We start from the raw sequence: 19,938 nt of genomic DNA, 5'->3' as shown, positions 1-19,938 counted from the left end.
AGACAGGTGTTTATGACACCCAGTAAGTCCGTGTTGGACATTTTGGTTTGCCGGTTAGGCATTAAATATCACCGCATTGAAGCTCTGCTGTTCCTGCGTCTGATTTCACACCCCACCGACACCCAGGTCGTTACACATCGCCACTCCATTTTTCATGTATCCATTTGTTTTGTCTTGTTCCCTGCACACCTGGTTTTCATTCACCAATCAATCTACATGTATTTATTCCTCTGTTCCCCATCATGTCTTTGTGTAAGATTGTTTGTGTTATGTGTTTGTTATTGACGCGCCAGACTGGTTTGTTTTTTCCGTGGTATTTCACAAAGATGTTTATTGTTAAACATTATTCTTGTGACTGTTTTGTGCATTTTGCACTTTTGCCTCAATAAAGTGTGCGCCTGTTCACAAATCTCTGCTCTCCTGCACCTGACTTTGCTACCAGTACGCACACACCTGACACATTGGCAGCAGAGAACTGGAAGGAAAGGCGGCCAAAGATGTTGGCTTTGGGGATGACCAGTGAAATATACCTGCTGGAGCGCGTTCTACGGGTGGGTGTTATCGTGAACGGTGAGATGAGATACGGCGGAGCTTTACCTGCATAGACTTATAGATGACCTGGAGCCAGTGGGTCTGGCGAAAAATATGTAGTGAGGGCCAGCCGACTAGAGCATACAGGTCGCAGTGGTGGGTGGTATAAGGGGCTTTGGTGACAAAAGAGATGGCACTGTGATAGACTACATCCAGTTTGCTGAGTAGAGTATTGGAAGCTATTTCGTAAATGACATCGCCGAAGTCACGGATCGGTAGGATAGTCAGTTTTATGTATGTTTGGGTATGGGTATGTTTGGCGGCATGAGTGAAGGAGGCTTTGTTGCGAAATAGGAAGTCAATTCTAGATTTAATTTTGGATTGGAGATGTTTAATATGAGTTGGAAGGAGAGTTTACAGTGTAGCCAGACACCTAGGTATTTGTAGTTGTCCACATATTCTAATTCAGAACCGTGCAGAGTAGTGATGCTAGTCGGGCGGGCGCGGGCAGCGAACGGTTGAAGAGCATATGTTTGGTTTTACTTGCATTTAAGAGCAGTTGGAGGCCACGGAAGGAGTGTTGTATGGCATTGAAGCTCGTTTGGAGGTTTGTTAACACAGTGTCCAAAGAAGGGCCAGATGTATACAGAATGGTGTCGTCTGCGTAGAGGGGGATCAGGGAATAACCCGCAGCAAGAGCGACATTGTGGAGAAAAGAGTTGGCCCGAGAATTGAACCCTGTGGTACCCCCATAGAGACTCCCAAAGGTCCGGACAACAGGCCCTCCGATTTGACACACTGAACTCTGTCTGAGTAGTAGTTGGTGAACCAGGCGAGGCAGTCATTTGAGAAGCCAAGGCTGTTGAGTCTGCCGATAAGAATACGGTGATCGACAGAGTCGAAAGCCTTGGCCAGGTCGATGAAGACGGCAGCACAGTACTGTCTTTTATCGATGTAATGGAATAAGAATATATAGATATGAATATTTGGAATAGCAATGACAGAGCGGCATAGGCAAGATGCAATAGATGGTATAAAATACAGTATATACGTAGATAGATGAGTAATGCAAGATATATAAACATTATTTAAGTGGCATTATTAAAGTGACTAGTGATCCATTTATTTTAGTTGCCAATGATTTCAAGTCTGTAGGTAGGCAGCAGCCTCTCTTTGTTAGTGATTGCTGTTTAATGCAACCGCTGTGTTAGATTTTTAAAAATAACTTTACCATAACATACAGCTTGCGTTATTGTGAGACAGCACTCACCAACACGGCGGAGAATAGGAGTCAATATTTTACACAGATATACGAAATAACATCATACATTTTTTCTTACTTTTGCTGAGCTTCCATCAGAATGTTGTACAAGGAGTCCTTGGTCCAGAATAAATGTTTGTTTGGTTTTAGAATGTCCATTTCTTCTGTCGAATTCACGCCACAATGCTAGCCAAGGTTACTAACATTCCCATCCTCTCTTGGTGCAAAGAACGGAAAACTCCAAAAGTCCCAATAAACGTTGAATAACTGATAAAACTCGTTTGAAAAAACCTACTTTATGATGCTATTATCAAATGTATCAAATAAAATCAGAGCCGGAGATATTCGCCGTGTATACCGACCGCTTTTCAGAAGACAATGTGGAGCTCCTTCGCGCGCCTTGGAAAACTGACAAAATGGCTGACCTGTCACTCCAAAAGCTCTTGTTCGACCTCAGATCAAGCTAGGCACCCCATTCCACCTTCCACTGCCTGTTGAAATCTAGTGGAAGGCGTATGAAGTGCATGCATATCGATAAATATAAGGCAATTGAATAGGCAGGCCCTGAAACAGAGCCTCGTTTTCAGATTTTTCACTTCCTGTATGGAAGTTTGCTGCAAAATGAGTTCTGTTTTACTCACAGATATAATACAAACAGTTTTAAAAACTTGAGAGTGTTTTCTATCCAATAGTAATAATAATATGCATATTGTATGATCTAGAATAGAGTACGAGGCCGTTTAAATTGGGTACGATTTTTTCCAAAGTGAAAACAGCGCCCCCCTATTGACAAGAAGTTAACAGTCTGATGGCCTTGAGATAGAAGCTGTTTTTCGGTCTCTTGGTCCCAGCTTTGATGCACCTGTACTGACCTCACCTTCTGGATGGTAGTCGGGTGAACAGGCAGTGGCTCGGTGGGTTGTTGTCCTTGACAATCTTTTTGGTCTTTCTGTGACATTGGGTGCTGAAGGTGTCCTGGAGAGCAGGAATTTTGCCCCCGGTGATGTGTTGTGCAGACCTCAACACCCTCTGGAGAGCCTTGCGGTTGTGGGTGGTGCAGTTGCTGTACCAGATGGTGATACAGCCCAACAGGATGCTCTCAATTGTGCATCTGTAAAAGTTAGTGAGGGTTACAGGTGACAAGTCAAATTTCTTCAGCCTCCTGAGGTTGAAGAGGAGCTGATGCGCCTTCTTCACCACACTGTCTGTGTGGGTGGACCATTTCAGTTTGTCCGTGATGTGTACGCAGACAAACTTAACTTCTTATGGGCAGGTGGGACGGTAGCAGTGAAATGGCAGTTAAAGTTAAATTATAAATATTTACCTTTCATAAAATCACAAATGTAATACATCAAAATAAAGCTTAACTTCTTGTTAATCCAGCCGCTGTGTCAGATTTCAAAAAGGCTTTACGGCGAAAGCACACCATGTGATTATCTGAGGACAGCGCCCCGTATACTAAACCATGAAAAACATATTTCCACCAGGCAGGTGCGACACGAATGTCAGAAATAGCGATATAATTAATGCCTTACCTTTGATGATCTTCTTCTGTTGGCGCTCCAAAAGGTCCCAGTTACATCACAAATGGTCCTTTTGTTCAATAATGTCCTTCTTTTTATCCATAAAAACTCAGTTTAGCTGGGGCGCTTCAGTCAATAATCCACCCAGTTTCCCTTCATCAAAATGCATACAAAATGAATCCCAAACGTTACTAATAAACTTTTCCAAACAAGTCAAACAACGTTTATAATCAAACCTTAGTTACCCTAATACGTAAATAAACGATCAAATTTAAGACGGAGAATCGTTATTGTCTTTGCCGTAGGAAAATACCAAAGAATGCACTCTCATTCACGCGCTTGGAAACACTACAGCCAAAATGGGAGCCACCTAGAAAAACTACAATTTATGGCTCATTTTTCCAAAAACCAGCCTGAAACTCTTTCTAAAGACTGTTGACATCTAGTGGAAGCCCTAGGAACTGCAATCTGGGAGGACTTCGCCTTATAATAAAAGTGACAGCCATTGAAAATAGTGGTAGGCTGAAATGTTTTTTGGGGGGGATGGTTTGTCCTCTGGGTTTCGCCTGCCATATCAGTACTGTTATACTCACAGACATTATTTTAACAGTTTTAGAAACTTTAGTTTTATATCCAAATCTATCCAAATATGCATATCCTAGCTTCTGGGCCTGAGTAACAGGCAGTTTACTTTGGGCACGCTTTTCATCTGGATGTGAAAATACTGCCCCCTACTCAAGAGAGGTTAAAACTTTCCACCTTTTCCACTGCTGTCCCATCGATGTGGATAGGGGTGTGCTCCCTTTGCTGTTAAGAAGTCCACGATCATCTCCTTTGATTTTATGACGTTGAGTGAGAGGATGTTTTCCTGACACCACACTCCGAGTGGCCTTACCTCCTCCCTGTAGTCTGTCTCGTCGTTGTTGGTAGTCAAGCCCACTACTGTTGTGTCATCTGCAAACTTGAAGATTGAGTTGGAGGCGTGCTTGGCCATGCAGTCATGGGTGAATAGGGAGTACAGGAGAGCGCTGAGAACGCACCCTTGTGGGGCCCCAGTGTTGAGGATCAGCGGGGTGGAGATTTTGTTTCCTACCTTCACCACCTGTGGGCGGCTTGTCAAGAAGTCCAGGACCAAATTGCACAGGGTGGGGTTCAGACCCAGGGCTTCAAGCTTAATGATGAGCATGGAGGGTACTATGGTGTTGAATGCTGAGCTATAGTCAATGAACAGTATTCTTACATAGGTATTCCTCTTCGGCATTGTGCAGTGTGATGGCGATTGCATCGTCTGTTGACCTATTGGGGTGGTGAGCAAATTGAGTGGGTCTAGGGTGTCAGGTGAGGTGGAGGTGATATGATCCTTGACTAGTTTCTAAAAGCACTTCATGATGACAGAAGTGAGTGATACGGGGCGATAGTCATTTAGTTCAGTTACCTTTTTATTTTTATTTTTATTTCATTTATTTATTTAACCAGGAGGGGCTCATTAAGATTTGAAATGAAAAACTACAGGTAATCTAGTAAAAAGAATTGTAGAATTCACAAGCGTTATGAACAAAATCATAAACAAAATCATAAAACAGCTAATTTAACCTTTCACGAGTATCAACCCCGGATCCGGGAGCACCCCCCACCCCCCACACACTGATTAGCATAGCTAGCATAGCTTCAGAAGTAGATAGTAGCATCTAAATATCATTAAATCACAAGTCCAAGACACCAGATGAAAGATACACATCTTGTGAATAAAGCCACCATTTCAGATTTTTAAAATGTTTTACAGGGAAGACAAAATATGTAAATCTATTAGCTAAACACGTTAGCAAAATACACCACTATTCTAACTCCATCAGTTTCTTACTCCTTCAGGTGCTATCACCAATTCGGCTCAACTAAGATATTGATATCCACTAACCAAGAAAAAACCTCTTCAGATGACAGTCTGATAACATATTCATGGTATAGGATAGTTTTTGTTAGAAAAAAGTGCATATTTCAGGTAGAAATCACAGTTTACAATTGCACCGACCATCACAAATCGACTAGAATTACTAGATAGAGCAACGTGTATGACCAATTTACTCATCATAAAACATTTCATAAAAATAGACAAAGCATAGCAATGGAAAGACCCAGTTCTTGTGATTTCAGACCATATTTCAGATTTTCTAAGCGTTTTTCAGCGAAAACACAATAAATCGATAAGTTAGCATACCACATGAACAAACGTTACCAGAGCATCGATTCCAGCCAAAGAGCGCTATAACGTAATCACCGCCAAAATATATTAATTTTTTCACTAACCTTCTCAGAATTCTTCCGATGACACTCCTGTAACATCATTTTACAATATACATATACAGTTTGTTCGAAAAGGTGCATATTTAGCCATACAAAACCGTGGTTACACAATAAAAATACTAGGAAATCAAGCCTCAATATGTCTGACGTCATCTATCAGAGTGATCTAGTTTAATTGAAAGCTAATCATATACTTGACTAAAAAATACAGGGTTGACAGCAATCGAAAGACAAATTAGTTCTTAATGCAACCGCGGATTTACATTTTTAAAATTATCCTTACTTTTCAATACAGGGTTGGCCAAGTGAAGCTATACCAAACAAAATGGCGAATTATGCGTTTAAAATATTTCGACAGAAACACGGTTTATCATATTAAATATTGCTTACTTTGAGCTGTTCTTCCATCATATTCTCTGTCTCTTATACACATCTAGATGTGTATAAGAGACAGGATATAAATTGATATAAAACGGCTCAAATTAACTACATTATGATGTTTTTAACAACTATAACGACTGAAAACATGACCGGAGAAATATTGCTGGTTAGAAAACGATTTGGAACGAGGCAGGTCCGATGGCCTTCACGCTTGAGGCGCACGTTGAGAAAGGACGGTCTCTGTACATTTTTGTCATTTATAATGGCTGTGAACGTCCCATCGACTTCATTGAAAACGTGATGACGTACAGACACCCAGAGGAAGACGTAGGCAGTGTCGGTTTCTTCATAGCATTCACTGTGGCCTTATAAACAGACCCCAGATCAGAGGTAAAAATTTCTGAAATCTGAACCCTGTCATGAAAAGTGCTGTAGAAATTGTTCTGTACCACTCAGAGACAAAATTCCAACTTCTATAGAAACTAGAAGGTGTTTTCTATCCAATAATAACAATAATATGCATATTGTACGATCAAGAATTTAGCACGAGGCAGTTTAATTTGGAGACACAAATATGCTAATGCGGAACAGCACCCCCTATAGTTGCAAGAAGTTAAAACATTGACAGGTCAGGAAATCATCCTCAAAATCCTTCATCAATGATTTAAAAACACCAATCGGGACAAGTTCTTTCAGTTTAAAATTATTTTGTAAGGCGTTCCAAACCGATGGCTCAGAGTACATAAAATCCCTTTAACCAAATTCAGTTCGGACATTTGGAACAGTTAGCAGGATAAAGTCCTGAGAACGGAGAGAGTACCCACCACATTTATGAACAATAAAAATGCCCAAATAAAATAGTTGTGAACCCAAAAAAGTATACCAGTAACTGAGCCTACGATTGACTAGAGAAGACCAGCCAACCCTTGTATATAAAGTGCAGTGGTGCGTAAGGGTTTTGCAGTTTAAAATACATCTCAATGCTCCATGTTAAAGGGTGTCAATTGATCTCAAACACTGAGCGGATGCACAGTGTACCTTCTTGTGTACAGGAACAATGGTGGCCATCTTGAAGCATATGGGAACAGCAGACTGGGATAGGGAGAGATTGAACAGGTCCGTAAATACACCAGCCAGCTGGTCTGCGCATGCTCTGAAGACGCAGCTAGGGATGCTGTCTGGGCTGGCAGCCTTGCGAGGGTTAACACGTTTAAATGTCTTACTCACGTCAAGCTGATTCCACAGTCCTTGGTAGCGGGCCGCGTTGGTGACACTGTATAATCCTCAAAGCGGGCAAAGAAGGTGTTTAGTTTGTCTGGAAGCAAGACGTCGGTGTCCGTGACGTGGCTGGTTTTCCTTTTGTAGTCCGTCATTGTCTGTAGACCCTGCCACATACGTCTCGTGTCTGAGCCGTTGAATTGCGACTCCACTTTGTGTCTATGCTGACATTTCACTTGTTTGATTGACTTGTGGAGGGAATAACTACTCTGTTTTCGGCCATATTCTCCTTCACCTTTCCATGGATAAATGCAATGGTTTGCGCTTTCAGTTTTGTGTGAATGCCGCCTTCTATCCAAGGTTTCTGGTTAGGGTAGGTTTTAATAGTTACAGTAGGTACAACATCTCCTATGCACTTCCTTATAAACTCACTCACTGAATCAGCTAAACGTCCATATTATTGTCTGAGGCTACGCGGAACATGTCTCAGTCTGCATGATCAAAACAATCTTGAAGTGTGGATTCCGATTGGTCAGACAAGCATTGAATAGTCCTTAGCATGGGTACATCCTGTTTGAGTTTCTGCCTATAGGAATAGAGGAGCAAAATGGAGTCGTGGTCAGATTTGCCGAAAAGAGGGCGGGGGAGGGCCTTGTAAGCATCGTGGAAGTTAAAGTAGTGGTGATCCAGTGTTTTCCAGAGCGAGTGCTACAGTCAATATGTTGATAGAATTTAGGTAGCCTTGTTCTCAAATTTGCTTTGTGAAAACCCCCAGCTACAATAAATGCAACCTCAAGATATATTGTTTCCAGTGTGCATAAGGTCCAGTGAAGTTCCTTGAGAGACCTAGCAGTATCGGCCTAAGGGGGGACATAAGCGGCTGTGACAATAACCGAGGAGAATTCCCTTGGGAGATAATATGGACGGCATTTGATTGTGAGGAATTCTAGGTCAGGTGAACAAAAGGACTTGAGTTCCTGTATGTTGTTACAATTACACAATAAATCGTTAATCACGAAAAATACCAATTACCTTCAGAAGCCACACAATTAGTTAAATAAAGTCCACCTGTGTGCAATCTAAGTGTCACATGATCTGCCACATGATCTCAGTATATATACACCTGTTCTGAAAGGCCCCAGAGTCTGCAACACCACTAAGCAAGGAGCACCACCAAGCAAGCGGCACCATGAAGACCAAGGAGCTCTCCAAACAGGTCAGACACAAAGTTGTGGAGAAGTACAGATCAGGGTTGGGTTATAAAAAAATATCAGAAACTTTGAACATCCCACGGAGCACCATTAAATCCATTATTAAAAAATGGAAAGAATATGGCACCACAACAAACCTGCCAAGAGAGGGTCGCCCACCAAAACTCATGGACCAGGCAAAGAGGGCATTAATCAGAGAGGCAACAAAGAGACCAAAGATAACCCTGAATTAGCTGCAAAGCTCCACAGTGGATATTGGAGTATTTGTCCATAGGACCGCTTTAAGCCGTCCACTCCACCGAGCTGGGCTTTACGGAAGAGTGGCCATTGCTTAAAGAAAAAGCATGGTGGTGGCAGCATCATACTGTGGGGATGTTTTCCATCGGCAGGGACTGGGAAACTTGTCAGAATTGAAGGAATGATGGATGGCACTAAATGCAGGGACATTCTTGAGGGAAACCTGTTTCAGTCTGCCAGAGATTTGAGACTGGGACGGAGGTTCACCTTCCAGCAGGACAATGTCCCTAAACATACTGCTCAAGCAACACCTGAGTGATTTAAGGGGAAACATTTAAATGTCTTGGAATGGCCTAGTCAAAGCCCAGACCTCAATCCAATTAAGAATCTGTGGTATGACTTAAAATTGCTGTACATCAGCAGCAACCCATCCAACTTGAAGGAGCTGGAGCAGTTTTACCTTGAAGAATGGGCAAAAATCCCAGTGGCTACATGTGCCAAGCTTATAGAGACATGCCCCAAGAGACTTGCAGCTGTAATTGCTGCAAAAGGTGCCTCTACAAGGTATTGACTTTGGGGTGGGTGAATAGTTATGCACGTTCAAGTTTTCCGTTTTTTGTCGTATTTCTTGTTTCACAAAGAACATATTTTGCATCTTCAAAGTGGTTGGCATGTTGTGTAAATCAAATGATACAACCCCCAAATATCAATTTTAATTCCAGGTTGTAAGGCAACAAAATAGGAAAAATGCCAATGGGGGTGAATACTTTCACTAGCCACTGTACACCCCGCCCTTCTTCTTCCCGGAGAGATGTTTATTCCTGTCAGCGCAACGCACAAAGAATCCAAGTGGCTGTACCGACTCTGACAGCATATCCCGAGAGAGCCATGTTTCCGTGAAACAGAGTATGTTACAATCCCTGATGTATCTCTCGAAAGCAACCCTTGCCCTAATTTTGTCTACTTTGTTGGCTAGAGACTGGATATTAGCAAGTAATATACTCGGAAGCAGTGGGTGGTGTGAGAGCCTCCGAAGTCTGACCAGAAGACCGCTCCGTCTACCTCTTCTCCGGCGCCGTTGTTTTGGGTCAGCCTCTGGAATCAGTTTAAATACCCTGGGTGGTTCGGACAAAGGATCCGCTTAGGGAAAGTCTTATTCCTGGTCATAGTGCTGGTAAAAAATATATATATGTGAGCGTTATTTAACTATTTAACTCTTATTTTCAGTGACGGCCTAGGAACAGTGGGTTAACTGCCTTGTTCAGAGGCAGAACGAAAGATTTTTTACCTTGTCAGCTCGGGGATACAATCTTGCAACCTTTCGGTTATTAGTCAAACACTCTAACCACTAGACTACCTTCCGCCCCTCTGATATTGACATCATTCTGATATCCAATGGTTCTTCCCGGCTGTATGTAGTAACACCTAAGATTATCTGAGCTAACAATGTAACATATAATACATTAAAAAAACTAAATACTGCAAAGTTCCCTAAGGACTAGAAGCAAGGCAGCCCTCTCTGTCGGCGCCATTTTAGGAAGGTCTGCTGCATCGCCAACTATTCTGTGTCGGTGTGTGTGTGTGTGTGTGTGTGTGTGTGTGTGTGTGTGGTGAAGCCACATGGAGAGAAGCAGTAGAAAGTTGAGAGAGAAGGTCAGAGGTTACAGGTCAGGGGTTAGAACTCAGAGGTTACTCACAGTAAACAGTGAGGTTGATGGTCTTGAGAGAGCGGGTTTTGAGGTACGTGTTCTGAGACTGACAGGTGTAGGTACCAGTGTGCATCCGCAGAATCCTAGTGATGGTGAACTTGGGTCCCGTGTACACCTGGCTGAATTAAAACCAATATATAAACACCTTACTGGGATTAAAACCAATATATAAAACACCTGGCTGGGGTTAGAAGCAATAAAAACAATGAAACTGCTATGCAGTGCTCGGTTATTGTGAGTTTAAGAGATTTAGTCTAGCCCAAAATGTACATGCTGAAGACAAAAAACAAACAATATAATGATTAATAATTGTGTGTGCTTATTCTTGTGTGTGCATGCGTCCGTCTGTGTGTGTGTGTGTATTAAAGCATACCTGTTATTGTAGAACCAAACATATTGACTGGGAGGGTTGGACTGGGCCTGGCAAAGCAGAGAGACCGTCTGTCTCTCCTTAACAGAGTATCCTCTGTCTGTTACACTGTAGGGGGTCACGTCGATCTGGGGAATATCAGGACCGACTGGGGAAAGGACACACACATTACTTTACACACACACACTACGTTACACACAAGATAGCGCCGTACTGTAAGGTTGCTGTCTTGTGAGCTCCGACTCAACTTCTTTTGTTATTTATCGTAACTTTTTTTGCACCAAATATATTTTGTTATGATCAAAATTTCTTTTGATCTTCAAATCGGCAGTTACTAACCTCATTTTCGGCTTCGACTGACTTTGACTCATCTGCCCCGGGCTCTATCTGCCCCGGGCTCTATCTGCCCCGGGCTCTATCTGCCCTGGGCTCTATGTGCAACTTCGACCCACTTTTCGGGCTATCCAAGAGGAAATGCCAGGGTTAAGGAGGCAGGAGAGGGGGATCCTACTGAGATTAAGGGAAAACCAGCCACCTCTTCCCTTCATTCTATTGACCAAGTCACTTGATAATAGGATGGATGACTTGTGATCGCGGATTTTCTATCAACGGGACTCTCGTAACTGATTTTCTGAAACATGGCTTTTGGACAAGAACAGACAGGACATTGGATTCAGGGAAATCAAGAGGGGGAGGGTTATGTCTCTTCATCAACAGCAAATGGTGTGCTGACTCTTGCGCAGTGGAAGTCTCAACGCGTTGATCACCCATCTTCATTTACCTAATTGTCAAATAACGACCCTTCTACCTCCAGAGAGAGTTTTCAGCTGTTATTGTGACTGCTGTATATTATTCCACCTCAGGACAAAAACAACAACAACAAGCTGGGACTTAAGGAACTGTACAAGGCTGTAAACAAGCAGGAAAGCATAAAGTCCTGGACCACTGTTATTCTACCCACAGGCAAGCATGCAAGGCCCTCCCTTAGTACCCCTTCTGCAAATCAGATCATTACTCTTGCTTCCATTCTACAAGCAGAAGCTCAAACAGGAAGTACATGTGACGCGCTCCGCTGAGAAACGGTTCTGCGAATCGGATGCTATGCTTCAGGATTTCACTGACTGGAATATGTTCTGTGACTTAGCTGATTGCATCGACAAGCTAACCACCTCCTTCAATAGCTTCATTAGGAAATGCATCGCCGACGTTGTCCCGACAGTGAAGGTTCGCTGTTTCCCAAAATATTAACACCAAAGTTTTTGTGCTAAACTAAATGACAAGGCTATTGCACACAGGACTATTCCAGCCAACCCCAAAGTTATGGCTGACGACAGGAATAAATACAAAAAGTCCCGCTACGACCTCCATAGAGCCATTAAACAAGCAAAAGGACGGTATAGCAACAAGGTGGAATCATGTTAATGATCTAATCTCACTAATCTACCGACGGAAACGCACGAGGTGGCTAAAAACAGACCTCCATCCTCTGCCAGCTTGCTACCCATGGCCCGGCTAGCTGTTTGAATCGCCGTGACCCCAACCAACCTCACTACTCACTGGACCCTTATGATCAATCGGCTAAGCATGCCTCTCCTTAATGTCAATATGCCTTGTCCATTACTGTTCTGGTTAGTGTTTATTGGCTTATTTCACTGTAGAGCCTCTAGCCCTGCTCATWATACCTTATCCAACCTTTCAGTTCCACCACCCACACATGCGATGACATCACCTGGTTTCAATTATGTTTCTAGAGACAATATCTCTCTCATCATCACTCAATGCCTAGGTTTACCTCCACTGTATTCACATCCTACCATACCTTTGTCTGTACATTATACCTTGAAGCTATTTTATCGCTCCCAGAAACCTGCTCCTTTTACTCTCTGTTCCAGACGTCCTAGACGACCAATTCTCATAGCTTTTAGCCGTACCCTTATCCTACTCCTCCTCTGTTCCTCTGGTGATGTAGAGGTGAATCCAGGCCCTGCAGTGCCTAGCTCCACTCCTATTCCCCAGGCGCTCTCTTTTGATGACTTCTGTAACCGTAATAGCCTTGGTTTCATGCATGTTAACATTAGAAGCCTCCTCCCTAAGTTTGTTTTATTCACTGCTTTAGGACACTCTGCCAACCCGGATGTCCTAGCCGTGTCTGAATCCTGGTTTAGGAAGACCACCAAAAACTCTGAAATCTCCATCCCTAACTACAACATTTTCAGACAAGTTAGATCGACCAAAGGGGGAGGTGTTGCAGAGTTCTGTCCTACTATCCCAAACAATTTGAACTTCTACTCTACTTACACCTCTCTGAAAACAAGTCTCTCACCGTTGCCGCTTGCTATAGACCACCCTCTGCCCCCAGCTGTGCTCTGGACACCATATGTGAACTGATTGCCCCCCATCTATCTTCAGAGCTCGTGCTGTTAGGTGACCTAAACTGGGACATGCTTAACACCCCAGCCATCCTACAATCTAAGCTTGATAACCTCAATCTCACACAAATTATCAATGAACCTACCAGGTACCAACCCAAAACCATAAACATGGGCACCCTCGTAGATATCATCCTAACCAACTTGCCCTCTAAATACACCTCTGCTGTTTTCAACCAAGATCTCAGCGATCACTGCCTCATTGCCTGCATCCGTAATGGGTCTGTGGTCAAACGACCTCCACTCATCACTGTCAAACGTTCCCTGAAACACTTCAGGGAGCAGGCCTTTCTAATCGACCTGGCCCGGGTATCCTGGAAGGATATTGACCTCATCCCGTCAGTAGAGGATGCCTAGTTATTTTTTTTAAATGCCTTCCTCACCATCTCAAATAAGCATGCCCCATTCAAGAAATTTAGAACCAGGAACAGATATAGCCCTTGGTTCTCTCCAGACCAGACTGCCCCTAACCAACACAAAAACATCCTATGGCGTTCTGCATTAGCATCGAACAGCCCCCGTGATATGCAACTTTTCAGGGAAGTTAGAAACCAATATACACAGGCAGTTAGAAAAGCCAAGGCTAGTTTTTTCAAGAAGAAATTTGCTTCCTGCAACACACACTCAAAAAAGTTCTGAGACACTAAAGTCCATGGAGAATAAGAACACCTCCTCCCAGCTGCCCACTGCACTGTGGATAGGAAACTCTGTCACCACCGATAAATCCACAATAATTGAGAATTTCAATAAGCATTTTTCTACGGCTGGCCATGCTTTCCACCTGGCTACCCCTACCCCGGTCAACAGCACTGCACCCCCCACAGCAACTCGCCCAAGCCTTCCCCATTTCTCCTTCTCCCAAATCCAGTCAGCTGATGTTCTGAAAGAGCTGCAAAATCTGGACCGCTACAAATCAGCCAGGTTAGACAATCTGGACCCTTTCTTTCTAAAACTATCTGCCGATATTGTTGCAACCCCTATTACTAGATTGTTCAACCTCTCTTTCGTGTCGTCTGAGATTCCCAAAGATTGGAAAGCAGCTGCGGTCATCCCCCTCTTCAAAGGGGGTGACACTCTAGACCCAAACTGCTACAGACCTATATCTATCCTACGCTGCCTTTCTAAAGTCTTCGAAAGCCAATTCAAAAAACAGATTACCGGCCATTTCGAATCCCACCACACCTTCTCCGCTATGCAATCTGGTTTCAGAGCTGGTCATGGGTGCACCTCAGCCACGCTCAAGGTCCTAAACAATATCTTAACCGCCATCGATGAGAAACAATACTGTGCAGCCATATTCATTGACCTGGCCAAGGCTTTCGACTCATGTCAATCACCACATCCTCATCGGCAGACTCGATAGCCTTGGTTTCCCAAATGGTTGCCTCGCCTGGTTCACCAACTACTTCTCTGATAGAGTTCAATGTCAAATCGGAGGGCCTGTTGTCCGGGCCTCTGGCAGTCTCTATGGGGGTGCCACAGGGTTCAATTCTTGGGCCGACTCTCTCTGTATACATCAATGATGTCGCTCTTGCTGCTGGTGAGTCTCTGATCCACCTCTACGCAGACAACACCATTCTGTATACTTCTGGCCCTTCTTTGGACACTGTGTTAACTACCCTCCAGACGAGCTTCAATGCCATACAACTCTCCTTACGTGGCCTCCTATTGCTCTTAAATGCAAGTAAAACTAAATGCATCCTCTTCAACCGATCACTGCCTGCACCTGCCTGCCCGTCCAGCATCACTGCTATGGATGGTTCTGACTTAGAATATGTGGACAACTACAAATACCTAGGTGTCTGGTTAGACTGTAAACTCTCCTTCCAGACTCACATCAAACATCTCCAATCCAAAGTTAAATCTAGAATTGGCTTCCTTTTTCGCAACAAAGCATCCTTTACTCATGCTGCCAAACATACCCTCCTAAAACTGACCATCCTACCTATCCTCGACTTCGGCGATGTCATTTACAAAATAGCCTCCAATGCAAATTAATTACTTAAAAATCAGACAATGTGATTTTCAGAATTTTTGCTTTAGATTCCGTCTCTCACAGTTGAAGTGTACCTATGATAAAAATTACAGACCTCTACATGCTTTGTAAGTAGGAAAACCTGCAAAATCGGCAGTGTTTCAAATACTTGTTCTCCCCACTGTATATAAACATAAAATAGCATTTTTTGGGACCATTACAAGACATCCTGAACATGGTAAAATAAATGTCCAGAGAACGTGTTAAAAACATAATGTCATGGTCCTCAGTGACATCCTTTGAACTACACAAAATGTCCCCCAGAGAACGTTCCCTTTGGACCATCATGCGACGCCCCCTTGACCATCATGAAACATCCCCTTGTGGTCATTGAATGTTCCATGGATAACATCTCGCCGAAAACCTTTAAGAGACCTAATGGGAATGTGGCTGAATGTCCTTAGGACATCCCCTGTTTGTGGGGTGAAAACTAAAATAAATGTAGATGGATCTTTATAGATCTTTTTCTAAGTGCGGAGATGTATTATAAGATGATTCACAGACTATGCGGCGCAGCAGAAAGATCAGCATACCCCAAATCCAGAGGTTGTAAGTTCAAATCCCAGGGGGGATCATTTTATAAAGTCAATATTAAGTGTCATTGATTAAAGACGTTTCCACTATTTTAGCTGAACATCGTACCACTTACCTTAAAACCACCATGCCACTTAATTACTTTACTTAAAATGGTTTGGGACACCTAGGACTAACACTTGAAGAAAACCTCTAGGGGACCATGACACAATGTCCCAAGAACGTCCTAAAAAGGTCCTGACATGGTCCTGACATGGTCCTCAGTGACGTCCTGGTAACTTACAGGGAACTACACAAAGGTCCTTCAGAAACACAACAGGTTGGTTGCACCTTAATGGGGGAGAATGGGCTTGTGGTAATGGCTGGAGCAGAAAAAGTAGACTGGTATCAAATACATGGTTTCCAGGTACTTGATGAGATTCCATTTGCTCCATTCCAGCTGTTGTTATGAGCTGTTCTACCCTCAGCAGCCTCCTGTGAACATCACGCAACATCCTAAGAACTAGTAAAATGAGAATGTCCTAAAAATAGTCATGACATGGTCCTGACCTGGTCCTCAGTGATGTCCTGGGAACTTACAGGGAACTACACAAAGGTACAGCAGAGAACATTCCAGTGTGGGACACCATGCGGGGGTAGTGTGTAGGGTATAGGGTGTAGTGTTCAGTGTGTAGTGTGTATACTAACACATGATGTCCAGCCGGATGCGGTCGGACCGTTCCTGGTTGACGTGGTTCCGGGCCAAACATTGGTACCAGCCTGTGTTGTTGCGGTTGACTTCTGTCATGTTGAACATGCTGCTGTTGCCCTGGGAGATGGTGCTGACCAATCCGCTGTGTGTCTCATGCTCCCACAAGAAGTAAAGCGGCTCAGTGCCGTTCTCCAGGCCGCAGCGCAGCCACACCAAAGATCCCTCCGCCGGGGGATGCATCACTCAGCAGAATATTGGGCTTACTGACTGGGACTACACACACACACACACACACACACGCACACACGCACACACGCACACACGCACACACACACCACACACACACACACACACCCACACACACACACACACACACACACACACACACACACCACACACAACACACACACACACACACACACACACACATTAATGTAGTATTAGTAGTAGTGAAACAGTACTATAGTAGTAGTAGAATATAGTAGCACTAGTAATATCACTAGTTAGTAGTATAGTAGTAGGAGTAGTGGTAGAACTAGTAGTAGGATAAGTAGTAGTACTATTAGTTGTAAATAATAGTAGTAGTAGTATAATAATAGTAGTAGTAATAGTAGCAGTAGTAGTAATAGTAGTCGTAGTAGTAGTGGTAGTAATAGTATCAGCAGTAGTAATAGTATCAGTGTAGCAGTGGTCGTAATAGTAGCAGTAGTAGAAGTAGTGCTTAATTTCCAGAAAATTGGAACGGAAATGGCGCACACCAAACTGGAAGTCTTCCGACTAGCTTGGAAAGACAGTATTGTGCAGTATCGAAGAGCCCTCACTGCTGCTCGATCATCCTACTTTTCCAACTTAATTGAGGAAAATAAGAACAATCCAAAATTTATTTTTGATACTGTTGCAAAGCTAACTAAAAAGCAGCATTCCCCAAGAGAGGATGGCTTTCACTTCAGCAGTAATAAATTCATGAACTTCTTTGAGGAAAAGATCATGATCATTAGAAAGCAAATTACGGACTCCTCTTTAAATCTGTGTATTTCCTCCAGGGCTTAGCTGTCCTGGATCTGCACAGCTCTGCCAGGACCTAGGATCGGGAGAGAAACTTAAGTGTTTTAGTACTATATCTCTTGACACAATGATGAAAATAATCATGGCCTCAAAACTTCAAGCTGCATACTGGATCCTATTCCTACTAAACTACTGAAAGAGCTGCTTCCTGTGCTTGGCCCTCCTATGTTGAACATAATAAACGGCTCTCTCATCCACCGGATGTGTACCAAACTCACTAAAAGTGGCAGTAATAAAGCCTCTCTTGAAAAAAGCCAAACCTTGACCCGGAAAAATAAAAAAACTATCGGCCTATATCGAATCTTCCATTCCTCTCAAAATTTTTAGAAAAAGCTGTTGCGCAGCAACTCACTGCCTTCCTGAAGACAAACAATGTATACGAAATGCTTCAGTCTGGTTTTAGACCCCATCATAGCACTGAGACTGCACTTGTGAAGGTGGTAAATGACCTTTTAATGGCGTCAGACCGAGGCTCTGCATCTGTCCTCGTGCTACTAGACCTTAGTGCTGCCTTTGACACCATCGATCACCACATTCTTTTGGAGAGACTGGAAACCCAAATTGGTCTACACGGACAAGTTCTGGCCTGGTTTAGATCTTATCTGTCGGAAAGATATCGTAGTGGTATTAGTAGTAGTAGAAGTAGTAGTAGTGGTGGTAAAAGTAGTAGTAGTAGTAGTAGTAGTAATATTATGAATAGTATTATTATTAGTAGTAGTAGTAGTAATAATATCAGTTGAAGTAACAGTAGTAGTAGTAGTGGTAGCATACTACTATAGTAGTAGTGGTAGTAGTAGAGGTAGTAGTAGTGATGGTAATAGTAGCAGTAAAAGTAGAATTAATAATAGTTGAAGATGAAGTAGTAGTAGTAGTAGTAGTAGTATTAGTAGTAGTAATAGTATCAGCAATAGTAGTAGTAGTAGATGTAGTAGTTGGTATAGTAGTATTAGCAGTATTAGTAGCATTAGCAGCATTAGTAATAGCAGCGTTAGTAGCAGTAGTATTCACAGTAGTAGTACTGGTGGTAATAATAGTAGTATTATTAGTATTAGTAGTAGTACTAGTAGCAGTAGTAGTAGTTGTAATAATAGTAGCGGTAGTAGTTTCAGTAGTAATCGTAGCAGTAACATTAGTAGTAGTATTAGTAGTAGTAATAGTAGTAGTGGTAGTAGTAGTAGTAGTAGTAATAGCAGTAGTAGTAATGGTGGTGGTGTTAATATTGGCTGTAGTAGAAGTAGTAGTAGTAGTAGTAATAGTGGTAATAGTTGCAGTAGTAGTACGGGTGGTAATAGTAGTACTAGTTGTATCAATAGTATTATTAGTAGTAATAGTAGCAGTAGTAGTAATAGTAGTAGTAGTAGTAGTAGTAGTAGTAATGGTCCAAATACACCAAGACAGTCGTGAGGAGGGCACGGTAACACCTTTTCCCCCTCAGGAGACTGAAAAGGTTCGACATGTTTCCCCGGATCCTAAAGAAGTTCTACAGCATCAGCTGGCCATACACCTTAGCTAACATTACAGTCTTACGTTGCCTAACATTTCCTAGCTAGCTATCTTTAACTGGCTATCATAGCGGCCAATGACATTTGCTAGCTTATTTGTGCATCTTTTTTTGTGCTCCGATTGCACGAAAGTGTCTAGGTCAGCATTTTCAGCCTTGTATGGAAAAACCTTGGCAATGCATACACTATATATACACACACATTGCTGACAGGTGTATTAAATCGAGCACACAGCCTTGCAATCTTAATAGACAAACATTGGCAGTAGAATGGCCTTACTGAAAAGCTCAATGACTTTCAACGTGGCACCGTCATAAGATACTACCTTTCCAACAAGTCAGTTCGTCAAATTTCTGCACTGCTAGAGCTACCCCTGTCAACTGTAAGTGCTGTTATTGTGAAGTTGAAATGTCTTGGAGCAAGAACGGCTCAGCCGCAAAACGGTAGGCCACATAAGCTCAAAGAATGGGACCGCCGAGTGCTGAAGCGAGTAAGAAGTCTTGTCTGTCCTCAAATACAACACTCACTACCAAGTTCCAAACTGTTCTGGAAGCAAAGTCAGCACGATAACAGTTCGTCGGGAGCTTCATGAAATGGGTTTCCATGGCCGAGCAGCTGCACACAAGCCTAATATCGCCATGTGCAATGCCAAACGTTGGCTGGTGTTGGGTTAAGATTGCCACCATTGGATTCTGGAACAGTGGAAACGCGTTCTCTTGAGTGATGAATCACACTACACCGTCTGGCAGTCCAACGGACAAATCAGCATTCAACACCATAGTGCAGCATAGTAGCCACATTGCTCATCACTAAGATAAGGATCCTGGGACTAAATACCTACCTCTGCAACTGGATCCTGGACTTCCTGACGGCTGCTCCCAAGCGGTAAGGGTAGGTAACAACACATCTGCCACACTGATCCTCAACACGGGGGCCCCTC

The 19,938-nt window shown here is 43.0% G+C and overlaps 1 protein-coding gene across 1 annotated transcript in view; it reads right to left on the bottom strand.

Annotated features, from left to right (window-relative positions):
- The window catches only part of LOC139025380 (V-set and immunoglobulin domain-containing protein 10-like 2), a 56,664-nt gene that overhangs the window by 20,519 nt on the left and 16,207 nt on the right, over positions 1–19,938 (bottom strand). Inside the window, 4 exon segments of the mRNA XM_070440483.1 lie at positions 10,361–10,491; positions 10,746–10,890; positions 16,428–16,662; positions 16,664–16,704. Coding sequence (XP_070296584.1) covers positions 10,361–10,491; positions 10,746–10,890; positions 16,428–16,662; positions 16,664–16,704 — 552 coding nt within the window.

This window comes from Salvelinus sp. IW2-2015, unplaced genomic scaffold (assembly GCF_002910315.2).
Source record: "Salvelinus sp. IW2-2015 unplaced genomic scaffold, ASM291031v2 Un_scaffold2600, whole genome shotgun sequence".
NCBI classification, from domain to species: domain Eukaryota; kingdom Metazoa; phylum Chordata; class Actinopteri; order Salmoniformes; family Salmonidae; genus Salvelinus; species Salvelinus sp. IW2-2015.
The sequence above is the reverse complement of the archived record's forward strand: the minus strand, read 5'-3'. Positions and strand labels throughout refer to the sequence as shown.